This window comes from Gekko japonicus, unplaced genomic scaffold (assembly GCF_001447785.1).
Source record: "Gekko japonicus isolate JY-2015 unplaced genomic scaffold, Gekko_japonicus_V1.1 scaffold5410, whole genome shotgun sequence".
Classification (NCBI taxonomy): domain Eukaryota; kingdom Metazoa; phylum Chordata; class Lepidosauria; order Squamata; family Gekkonidae; genus Gekko; species Gekko japonicus.
The window spans coordinates 36261-47815 of NW_015165415.1; the positions used below are offsets into that span (position 1 = coordinate 36261).

The 11555-nt window shown below is 49.5% G+C and overlaps 1 protein-coding gene across 1 annotated transcript in view; it reads left to right on the forward strand.

Annotated features, from left to right (window-relative positions):
• The window catches only part of VDAC2 (voltage dependent anion channel 2), a 15236-nt gene extending 12462 nt beyond the window's left edge, over nucleotides 1-2774 (forward strand). Inside the window, exons 8-9 of the mRNA XM_015410671.1 lie at nucleotides 321-378; nucleotides 2214-2774. Of these exons, the coding sequence (XP_015266157.1) occupies nucleotides 321-378; nucleotides 2214-2305 (150 nt within the window). The 3' untranslated portion in view covers nucleotides 2306-2774. The remainder of the gene's footprint in view (nucleotides 1-320; nucleotides 379-2213) is intronic.
• The last annotated feature ends 8781 nt before the right edge of the window (nucleotides 2775-11555 follow it).

Genomic DNA, 11555 nt, shown 5'->3' on the forward strand with positions numbered 1-11555 from the left:
GCTTGTGTATTAATCTGTTGTCGAAGGCTTTCACGGCTGGAGTTCATTAGTTGGAGATTTCCCGGCCACGCAACAACTAACCCTTGTGCATTCTCATTTCAAGGGGTGTGTATGTGTGTGGAGGGGCGAGATTTGAGTAAGATGGGTCATAAAATGACCCACTTCATTGGGAGAGTCTTCCTGCTTCCGGCTGTTTCCTCACTTCAGGACTTGCTTTTCGAGCCTCGGATGTCTGGGCCCGTTGCCAGTCGCCGTGGCAGTCAAACAGGATTACGAACATTCTTTCATCAATTGAGGCTTTTCCCTTTATTGTTTTGCAGGCAAAAGTGAACAATTCTAGTCTAGTTGGAGTTGGTTACACCCAGACCCTGAGGCCAGGTAAATGAATACTTGTCATGAGACCCGAAAGGATGGTATTTCTCGACCTTGTGCAGTTGGCGGCTCCCAAGGAGATGCACACGGAACTCTGCCTCCCCCCACCCTCCCCAAAGGGGTCCACTCGCACAGAGGCCCAGTTCAGTTTTACCTGGTTCTGCAACCTCTGCTGAGCTAGTTAACGTGTGGATGTTTTGTAGACCTCACCGGTGAACCCCAGTGGCCCTCTGGGCACCTCAGATGTTTCTTGCCCTTGGGGGGGAGGGGCCGTGGCTCGGTGGGAGGACATCTGCTTGGCACCTAGCTCGAATCCCCAGCGTCTCCTGTTCAAGCCAGTCTGGTGCAGTGGTTAAGTGCGCGGACTCTAATCTGGGAGAACCGGGTTTGATTCCCCACTCCTCCACTTGCACCTGGCTGGATGACCGTGGGCGAGCCGTAGTTCTGACAAGAGCTGCTAAATGCAAAGAACGTCACGTAGAATAAATTAGCCTGCCCTACGGTGGCATTAGAGAGAGGGTTGAGTGCTGCAGTTGTGAACCAGCATGTTGCGTCGGAAGGGAGCGTCCCGGCAATATTGGATCCTGTGTTGGCATTGGTTGTCCTCCCAGGAACTAGCAGGGTGACAACTTGTGGGGTTCCATTATCTCTGGGACATATTTTAAAAGGGAACACATCATCCTTTTAGGAAGAAGCAGCTTCTCGTGCAGAAAGTTGCCTTTTCCCCTTCACTGCGGGAAAGACGTCCCCCTGCAGGGACCCCAGCTCCCGATCCTGCAATGATAAGTCTGCCCCCCTGTAATTCAGGTGTTGGGTGGGGGAGAGAGACGGGGATGGGGATGCCGGTAGCCAGGGGGATAACCTTTGCAGCAGGGGAGGGCAGGTTGCCCCTTCACTTGAAAAAATGGGGGGGGGAGAGAATGTCCCTGGCCCCTCGATTGCTGAAGAGCCCTGTACGTCCTCCAAAGCAGGGACCCCAAGAAAAGGCAAAGGCAAACGGTTTGGAAATCTAACTTGAAGAAAGTTTCATGGACACATTTGCTGTGTGTGGGGGGGGGGAAGGTTTCAGATTTCGGTGCTCTGCAGTATTGTGAATACCCCAGAAAACCAGTCTGCCCGTGACAGATGTTAACAGAAGGATAATTAAATCTTGTACAAGTGGAGGAGGGAGGAGTGTTTCCACGTTTAAGAAAGCGGGTGGTCTGTTTGAAAGCCACGGGCTACGTTGGCATATCTGAGCATCCCACCAAAAGAAGGTTCCCGCATCTTTGCCGTCTCACAGTATGAGCTGAACATTGCCTCACCAGAAGGTCACCAAAACCAGGGTCTCCATCCATGATATTCTCTAGAATAAGACGATCATGGGACAGATGCTGTGCGGGCTGAACAGGGGACTGAACTGACGCTTGTGTGGCTGGAGGCCTTTGCGTGCTGCCTGCCAGCAGGATCGCGAAATGTTAATTGTGTATTTGGACCACTCAGTCGCGGCTGGAGAAGCATGGCCTCTGAGCCTGTTCTTCTGACTGCTTAAGCACCCAGACGGGAGGTTTCCGTGCCCTCCACGAGCAGGATTATCATCTGTGGTGTAACAGAAGGTTCTGCTCAGATAAGAAATGCCAGGCGAGAGGGATGATTGCTTTCCATGGAGCCTTCTAGTTTTGTCGATCTCTGCAGGCTTCCAAGATTTAGGGCCAGTGCTCGGGTGGGAAGGAAGGGGTGGGCCTCAAGGCCTTTTCAGCTTTGCCTCTGCTGGAGGCGTGAAGACGAAGGAAGGGGCACAGACGGAACAAGGAAGGGGTTTTCTTGCTGGCTCCTAACTCTTGGGCTGTGTTCCCTTACAGGTGTGAAGCTGACACTGTCCGCCCTGATAGATGGCAAGAACATCAACGCCGGAGGTCATAAACTTGGTCTCGGCCTGGAATTAGAGGCTTAAGGGACTGGAGGCTGCCACAGAGAACGGGATATCGGAAGAATATGGCCTTAAAAATTTAATTCCAGTGTGACCCAGAGGTTCCCCCTCCCCCTTCCGTGGGGTGGCCTAGAACAAAGAGCGGTACTCGGCATATTTAGGCAGTTCTAGTTAGCTGGTTTTTAGTTAAATTGGTTACCTACCTAGTTCTTAACGCTGCATTAGTGCAGTCACCACACAATACATTATTTAAATGTATTTAACTTGTTGAACGCGCTACCCACAAATAATGAAATAGACTTTATGAAAAACCTGTACAAATGTGTGCATGTTACGTTTCTTTTAACACGTGATCTACCACCACTGGAATAAGGAAATGGATCAGCGGATGTTCTGAAAAGTGAGGTCAACAGGTTTTTTTGTTAAAAATCACCTTAATTAGAAATACTTTTGGTATCCCAGGGCAATTCCGAATTATGAATAAAACAAATCCACACGTATACTTGTGCCTCCAGGTATTTTAAATGTAAGTTGCTGAGAAGAAGGAGTGAACGTTGGCCTCAGCCTTCCCCCACATAAGGCTTCCTCCGGTTCCACGTACACCAGGCCTCTCGGACCTCCCATTCAATATTCCCTCTAAGCCGTGGAGTCTTGTGAGCAAAAATTGTACTTTGCGAGCTGCTGGCATTAATGTGAGTGAGCAATTCGGCTACTGCATAAATTAGTTTTCTCTGGAGCCCTCCTTCCTGAGCTAAGACAAAAATATGTGAGCCGGAGGCTAAAAAACTCTTGAGCTGACTCATCCTAACTCAGCTTAGAGGGAACACTGCGTCCTGTTCTAAATCCTGTAAGGTGAATCCTGTTCCAAGTCCACTCTGTTGACACCTCTTGAGGAGGCAGGTAGGCGTGGCTGGGCCAGGTGGTTCTGTTTGGCATTCTCACCTGGGACCCATGTTACCTGCATCTCGGTTCTCCTTGATCAGAGCAGGGCGCTCCAGTAACATAAGAATGTGTCATGCTACATGTAGCCAGGTGTTGCCCTCTCTCTTGAGGTTGTCACAGTTTGGCTTGTGTGGGAAGAGAGGGTCTTGGTGTCCCTTTGGAGACTATTGCCCAACTGGATTCACAACTCTGCGTTGTCCCACTGGCAAGATATTACCGGTGTGAACAGCAACCCTTGGCGGTTGCACTGAGCCCCGGAGGAGACCCCTGGGCAAGTGGTGGGCAGGAGTGTTAGGCTGAGACTGAGGTTACTGGGTTCTCTCATCCCCCTTCTGCCCGGGAGGCTACTGGGTGAGTGTATTCATTTAGACTCTGCCTTTCTTCCCAGTGGGGGCCCAAGAAGAAGAAGAGATTGGATTTATACCCCACCCTTCACTACCCAAAGTTGTCTCAGAGCGGCTTACAAACTCCTTCCCCTCCCCACAACAGACACCCTGTGAGGTAGGTGGGGCTGAGAGAGCTCTGACAGAAACTGCTCTTTTTTCAAGAACACCTCTTGTCAGAACTATGGCTTGCCCAAGGTCATCCAGCCAGGTGCAAGTGGAGGAGTGGGGAATCGAACCCGGTTCTCCCAGATTAGAGTCCGCGCACTTAACCACGACACCAAACTGGCTTCCGTAACCACCACACCAAGGCAGCTTCCGTAACTCTCCTCCCCAATCTGCAGCCCTGTGAGGTAGGTTAGGCTGCGAGGGCATGTTACTGGCCAAAGGTCATCCAGCAAGCTTCCCTGGCAGAGTGAGGATTTGAACCTGGGTCCAGTCCCCAGGCTGACGCTCTCTTAACTACTATAGCACACTGGGCCAGACTTCACAGGGATGTGGTGAGGGAGAGAGGAGGGAGGGCACTGTTTGCATGGCCCCTGGACAATAGTAAGCCCCCTCCCGAGTAACTCAAGACCTCCTTTCCCCTGGGGCTGTTGAAGTATGAGGCAGCCACGCGACCTTGGATCTTGGTCTCCGGGGAGACGGAAGCTCACTTGGAGTATGGAGGTTTGGTCCCCAGCCCCGTTCCATTCACGAGGTTCAGCCCATCTAAACTAGTAAGCCCCAAGTTCCCCACTCAAGAGACGGATGGACCATCCCACGGCGGTATATCCTGCTTGTCCACCCCTGGCTCCACCAAAGGAGGCATGGCTTGTGTGGTCCAGGCGCCTGGCCTGGCCGGGCTCTTGCCCGCCCCACATGCATACATACGTCATATACTTTGTGAGCCTCGGAGAGACGCATCGTGGCAGATATTCTGGGGACAGGGTGTGGCCTCTTTGAGCCCAGGGGAGGTCGTCCCTGGTGTGGCACATGACTGCAGCGCCACCCCACCCTGCGCATGCTTTTGTCGCGTTTGCGGTGTCACTTGGATGCAAACTTCAGTGGGAATCAAAGCACTCCAAGGTGGCTGCAGTCCTTTAAAAACAAAAAAACAAAACCCAACACAACAGCTTAGACGCACATGAAGCACTCCAAGGTGGCTGCAGTCCTTTTTTTTAAAAAAAAAACAACCCAACACAACAGCTTAGACGCACATGAAATTAGCGTGCTCATTTAAGATGAGGTGCGGTGGCTCAAGTGGTTAAGACGCTGAACTGCAGGCTGTGGAAGGTCAGTAATTCAGCAGTTCGAGACCCAGGTGCCTCATGATGGAGTGAGCTCCCGTCTCTAGTTCCAGCTCCTGACAACCTAGCAGTTCGAAAGCAAGAAATTGCAAGTAGATAAATAGGGACCACTTCAGTGGGAAGGTAACAGCGTTCCGTGCGCCTTGGTATTTAGTCATGCCAGCCACATGACCACGGAAACGTCTTTGGACAGCGCTGGCTCTTCGTCTTGGAAGCGGAGATGAGCACCTCAGCCCTAGAGTCTGATTCGACTGGCTTTCGAGCAAGGGAACCTTTACCTTTAAGATAATGGCAGAAATCCCATGACACTATAAAGTACCTCAATACTTGGTTCGGATGGGAGCTCCTCTGGCAACTCCACGGGGTTTTTAAGGCAAGGGAGGTTCAGGGTGGTGTGGCCTTGCCTGCCACTGTATGGTGACCTTGGGCTGCCTGAGGGGTGTGTGTGTGTCTCCCATCCAAGTACTAACCCGGGTTGACCCAGCTTCGGTTCTGAGATCGGGCTAGTCTGGGACCCACGGGTCAGGGCCACGGTGGCTTACAACAAGTAGAAACCCCTCCGTAAAGGGCTTGCGAAGAGTCAGGACTTGACTGCAACTGAACAACCACCAAAAAAAGGATTGTCATCACCCAGTGACCTCTGTGTGCAAAGTGTTTTTCCTTTATTTTTTTAATTTATGTGGAGGTCTGCATTGCCTGAAAGATTGGATGTAAAGCACCAGGAGCTATAATCTGGTGACTGAAAGACAGGCATGAGGTTCTTGTGGATAAACATGCCCAGGATTAGTTGGGAGACAACTTTATTCAGCTTTGGCGGCACACTACAGATCTCAGTAGCATTCTGTGTTGGTGGGACCCGTGACGCTAGCAGGCAATAGCGGAACCTGCCAGCTGTTGTTAGGCCACAAACTGCTTGCTATAGAAGGTCACCTTTCCCAAATTTGGGACATGCCTCCCAGGGTGGTTTCTGCAATACCAGTGGCCAGTTGCTTATGACGTCCCAGTGAGGAAGAACGTCCTGTGTCGGAGAGAGCCAGATCGGTTTTCTCTGCTGGCACTCTGGATGTGTAGCAAAATGCCTCTTCGACTGGCAGGCTTTAGGGAGTGAGGCTCAAACCCATGTATGCTTGAATCACAGGTTGATAGCAAATTACAAGCTGCGCTCTTTTTTTAATTTCCTGATTTCCAAAAACAAGAAAGAACAAGAAAGCCCCCTCCAAAATCCAGTAACAAAAAGAAAAAAGGGAGGTGAAGTACACAGAGTAGAAACCTGTGGCAAATCTACATATAGGGTTCCATAAAAGGTTTCCAAATATCTAAAAATGAGTCCATATGCAATTGTTGGCTCAGAGTGGCTTGTGTTCAAATATTAATAAAAGCTGTAAAGTTCTCAGTCCTCTGATTTACCAGAGGTGAGTATTTATTTCTCCAGTGTTGTCATACGAGTCTCTTAGCAGTAGTAAGGGCGCGGAGGGTCCATTTCCGTTGATCGTCAGGTAGTCTCCGAAAGATGGGCAGATATAAAACGGATGTCTCCAACCTTTTTTGAGCCTGTGGGGCACCTTTAGAATTCTGACACAGGGTGGTGGGCGCGACTGCAAGAAATGTCTGCCACCTAAGTTGGAGCCCACTAGAAAATAGCAGGGAATTAAGTTACGTGTAACTTTAATAGTAAGTCCTCAACATTTCAGACGGACACTGTTTAATAGGATGCCTTTTCATCTGTGCAGTCAATGAGAAGCCCTAATGAGCCAAAGCCTCGCGTGGCCCTGCCTAATTTTTATAATCAAGTGTGTTAAGAGTGTGTTAACGGCATCCACAGGCCCCAGTGCTGGGGAACCCTGCTTTAAGAGCACACGAACATCCTCAGAAACCAGTGAACATTCTAATGCAAAATTGATATGAGGAATTATTTCCTTCCAGAAGAACAGAGTGATTAGCCATGCCCGAAGTATATGCTTAAGGGGCTTCTGCTTTAAGTTACAGTACTAAAGAGTTGCTGTGGTGTCCAGTGTGTTCTGAACATAATTTTTTTTGCTGAATAAGCCTCAACCTAAGATCCATCGAGAGAGCAAGACCATTTCTCATCGCTTTGGCAAAACAGGGCAATTTAGCTCTTTATTCCAATCATTCCTGAGACTCTACCAGCAGTACTCTTGAACAATAAAGCACTGGGCAATATGCTGCAAATACTCCATGTGCATGCTTGAGCTCCATAATAAACTTTGAGTCCAGTGGCACTTTGAAGACCAACAAAGTTTCATTCCTGGTCTGAGTTTTTGTGTGCACTGTGTGCCACTGGACTCAAACTTCCTTCTGCTGCTTCAGACCGACCCACCTGAAACAAACTCCATGTTACTTGGCCACCCACTCTCTTCTCCAACGTAGCCCGTCAATAAGAGAAGAAAGTAAGAGCTGTAGACATGCAGCCAGCGAGAAGTAAGAGATTTTTGAAAGCGGGGGAGGTAGTAATATGGATTCAGCTACACCAGTTCCCAACACCATTCACTTCAAAGAAAGATAAGTTTATTGAGACATTGATAGATATCCGACTGGACGCTACCTATGTTAGGACTGAAGGTGAAGGTGCAAAGATTGCAGATATATTGTGTTCAAGCAAAGGCACTAAAGATCAGGACCCAATCACCCCACAGCATTTGCCTGCCAGAAATAATAGTTGACTCCCCCCCCCCCAAGCACGTACCCCTCTACAGAAATAAAGCAGAACAACAGGTCTCTGTGGCACAGTGTCTGGCACATCAAAGCATTTAGGAAAGGGAATCTTCACTCCCCTCCTCCTTCCTCTGTGGCAGGCAAACCATAAAAGGCGTAGTGAGCCTGACAGGCAGGCACCCTTGCTCAAAGGGATACGGGAAAGGCACCCATGCTCAAAGTTCAGGAGCTTCTCATCTGCTGCACGGGATTCTTTCCCTGATGCAGAGATCTAACGTACCACTGGCCCAGTCACCCACAGAGGGAGGAGGATGAGATTGTTAAACATTCCCCTTCTCCTCCTCCTCTTCTCCCAGCACGGAGGTGTCAAATGTTAGTCTTTCGGAAGACAGTGGGGTAAAAGATTTGATAACATCCCTTGCCACAGGAAGAGGAGGTCTCCTGCAGCTGGATCCATTAGGAGAGACCGACCTCTGATCTGAGGTCTAGGGAAGGTGGCCGTTTTTGTCTATCCAGCTGACATAGAAAGCTGAAGCGCACTTGATATTGTAAGTAGTAAGATCTGGAAGGGTTTTCAGTAGTATCTTTGCACTCTCTCGATTAATAAATAAGGTTTTTGATATCCAGAATTTATCAATCCTTGAATATGTGTGGTGTAAGAAAATCTGCTTGGCAGCTAAGCCTGCTCTTTGCCAGAGCACGGGATGTCTGGGAAGCGCCCATAGAGATGGTACATAGCCTAGGATTGGATAGGTAGCTGTAGAGCACAATTTGGTACATAATCTGAGGTACCACATCGTGCCAGAAAAGTACAATTTTGGGGCAGGCCCGGAGCATGTGAACCAGATTGGTTCCAGGAGTTTGACGGCATCAGTGGGTATGAATTTTGGCAAGACTTTGGTGGCTAAATCGAGTTGGGGTACCAATATACTTGTAAAAGGTTTCTGATGAATGAACTGTACACAAATTCAGGATGGCAGATTTAATGGATTTGTGGAGAGGAGAGGAGATTGGATTTATACCCTGCTCTTCACTACCCTAAGGAGTCTCAGAGCGGTTTACAACCCCTTCCCCTTTCCCCACAACAGACACCCTGTGAGGTAGGTGGGGCCGAGAGAGCTCTCTCAAGGACTGCCCTTGAGAGAACAGCTCTGAAAGGACTTATGTCTGACCCAAGGTCACACCAGCAGCTGCACACGGAGGAGTGGGGAATCAAACCCGGTTCTCTCAGATTAGAGTCCGCACTCCTAACCACGACACGAAACTGGCTCTCATTTTGCTATTGGAACATGTGGATTGGGGGTAGTTACACGCCTGCTTTGTTTTCTTGCACTTGTCCCTTCATTAACATCCCACCTTTCCCTAGTGGCCACGCGAGTTGGCTGTCATTGTTCACCTCTCCTCTGTTTTCCCCTCACAACTACCCTGTGAGGTAGTTCAGGTTGAGCGTGTGACTGGCCCAAGGTCACCCAGCCGGCTTCCATGGCTCAAGTGGGGATTTGAACCTGGGCCGTCCAGGTCCTAGCCTGACAATCTAACCACTCTGCCAGGTGAAACGCTTCCTGAAAGAGTCCTTGGGACTGGGAAGACAGAAACTTGGCTGTCCACGGCATGCAGTGAATGGCCTTTGCCAACAAGGTAAAGGGTAAAGTCAAGGTTCCCTTGCTTGAAAGCCAGTCGAATCCGACTCTAGGGTTGCGGTGCTCATCTCCGTTTCCAAGCCGAAGAGCCAGCGCTGTCCGAAGACGTTTCCGTGGTCAATACAGACGAAGGGAACCAAGATGGTTAGGGAGGCTGGAGCGCCTTCCCAGTGATTCTGGGATTTCTCAGTTTATTAAAACGATGACTAAGGGGGGATGTGACCAGTGTTCCCTCTAAGCTGAGTTAGTGTGAGCTAGCTCACAGTTTTTTAGCTTCCGGCTCACACATTTTTGTCTTAGCTCAGGAAGGAGGGCTCCAGAGCAAACTAATTGATGCAGTAGCCAAATCACCTGCTCACAACTTTAATGCCAGTAGCTCACAAAGAAGAATTTTTGCTCACAGGACTCCACAGCTTAGAGGGAACATTGGATGTGACAGAGGTTTATAAAATGATGCCTGAGGCAGAGAGAGTGGACAAAGAGAACTTTTTCTCCCTCTCCCAAAAGACTAGAACTGGAGGGCTTCCAATGGAGCTGAGAGTCAGTGTTGTCGTTGTTGCTATTTAAATTTCTGAACCGCCCCACCCTTGAGTACACAGAGCTCTGGGCCATTCACAACAGGTTAAGACCAGACAAATACAATTTAAAATCAACAGATCAGTGAATCCTAATTGCATCGTCTCCAGATGGCGTCTGTCCTTCAGTCTGACACCCGCTCTGGCCTGTTCTTCCATCTCATGGGCAGGTTAGGGAGGAGGCCGAAGGAGGCAAGAGAGGAGAAGAGGAAGAAGAGGGTGCCGGCTAGGATGGGAAACCGTCGCCGTCCTCAACTGGAAGCCTTGCAGGCCCTGCGGAATTGCAATAAGTCCTGCAGGGCCCTGGTGGGAGTTGGCAGAATGTCCCACCGGGTCGGGGACAGACGGATGGGATCACCAGTAGATTCAGGGCAGACAAAAGGAAAGACTTCTTTACACAGGGAGCGATTAAATATGGAATTTGATGCCAGACGGCGTCGTGATGGCCACAGGCATAGATGGCTTTAAAAGGGGGTTAGATTTACAGAGGAGAGGTCCAGCAGTGGCCAGTGTTCCCTCTAAGCTGAGTGAGTGTGAGCCAGCTCACGGTTTTTGAGCCTCTGGGTCACAGAGTTTTGTCTTAGCTCAGGAAGGGGATGGCTCCAGAGCAAACTAATTTATGCAGCAGCCAAATCGCTCGCTCACAACTTTAATGTCAGTAGCTCACAAAGTAGAATTTTTGCTCACAAGACTCCACCGCTTAGAGGGAACATTGACAGTGGCTACTAGCCATGGTGACTGAAGGGAACCTCCGCGTTCACAGAGGGTCAACCTCTGAATATCAGTACCAGGAGGCAACCTCAGGGGAAGGCCTCGGCCTCTCTGCCCTGTTGTTGGCCCTCCAGAGGAACTGGTTGGCCCCTGTGTGTGAGACGGGATGCTGGACTAGAGGGACCCTCACTGGTCTGATCCAGCAGGGCTCTTCTGAGGTTCTTCTGAGGGAAAAGGCAGGGGAAGGAGGCATTAAAGCTTCCCTTTCTCCCTGTGCGGCTGATCTCCTCCTTTTGGTGTAGTGGTTAAGTGCGAGGACTCTACTCTGGGAGAACCGGGTTTGATTCCCCACTCCTCCACTTGCAGCCGCTGGATGACCTTGGGCAAGCCATAATTCTGGCACAGCTGTTCTCGAGAAAAGAGCAGTTTCTGTCAGAGTTCTCTCAGCCCCACCTACCTCACAGGGGAGGAGAAGGGAAAGGAGATTCCTTTGGGTAGTGAAGGGCGGGGTATAAATCCAATATCTTCTTCTTGATAAAGCAATCCTACCAGGGAAATTTGCAAAGGGGGGGGGGAGTCATTTAAGAATAGCCGAGACTCCGAACCAGTGTCTGCCTACTGTAGTTAAATGGCTAAAGATCCCAGTGGATTATTCTGTTGTATTAGGAACGGTTGGCTGCTATTAGATTCTGTAAAATACTTTGTAATTCGCTTGATTGATTGAATAGTTCTTTTATATATTTATAATCTGGTTTGAGTCCTAGTGAGAAAGTCAGACTATAAAGGAAGCCGCCATTATTGACTGACTGATTGATTGACTGAGGGGGAAAAACTGGATTGGCCTCAATTTGAAAGTTTGAGACACATTATTGTGGAGTGCAGCATAGGCCAGTTACAATGTGGAGCAATGCCGCCATCTAGTGGCTGTTCTGCTTAATTGTTTAGGTGTCTGTTACTGATGCCTGTTTATATACAACTGTGCTGTTTGCACTGACTCAGAAAGCAGGCTAAAGATCATATCAAGAATGTACGGGCAAAAAAGGATGTTTCTGCTGCAAACC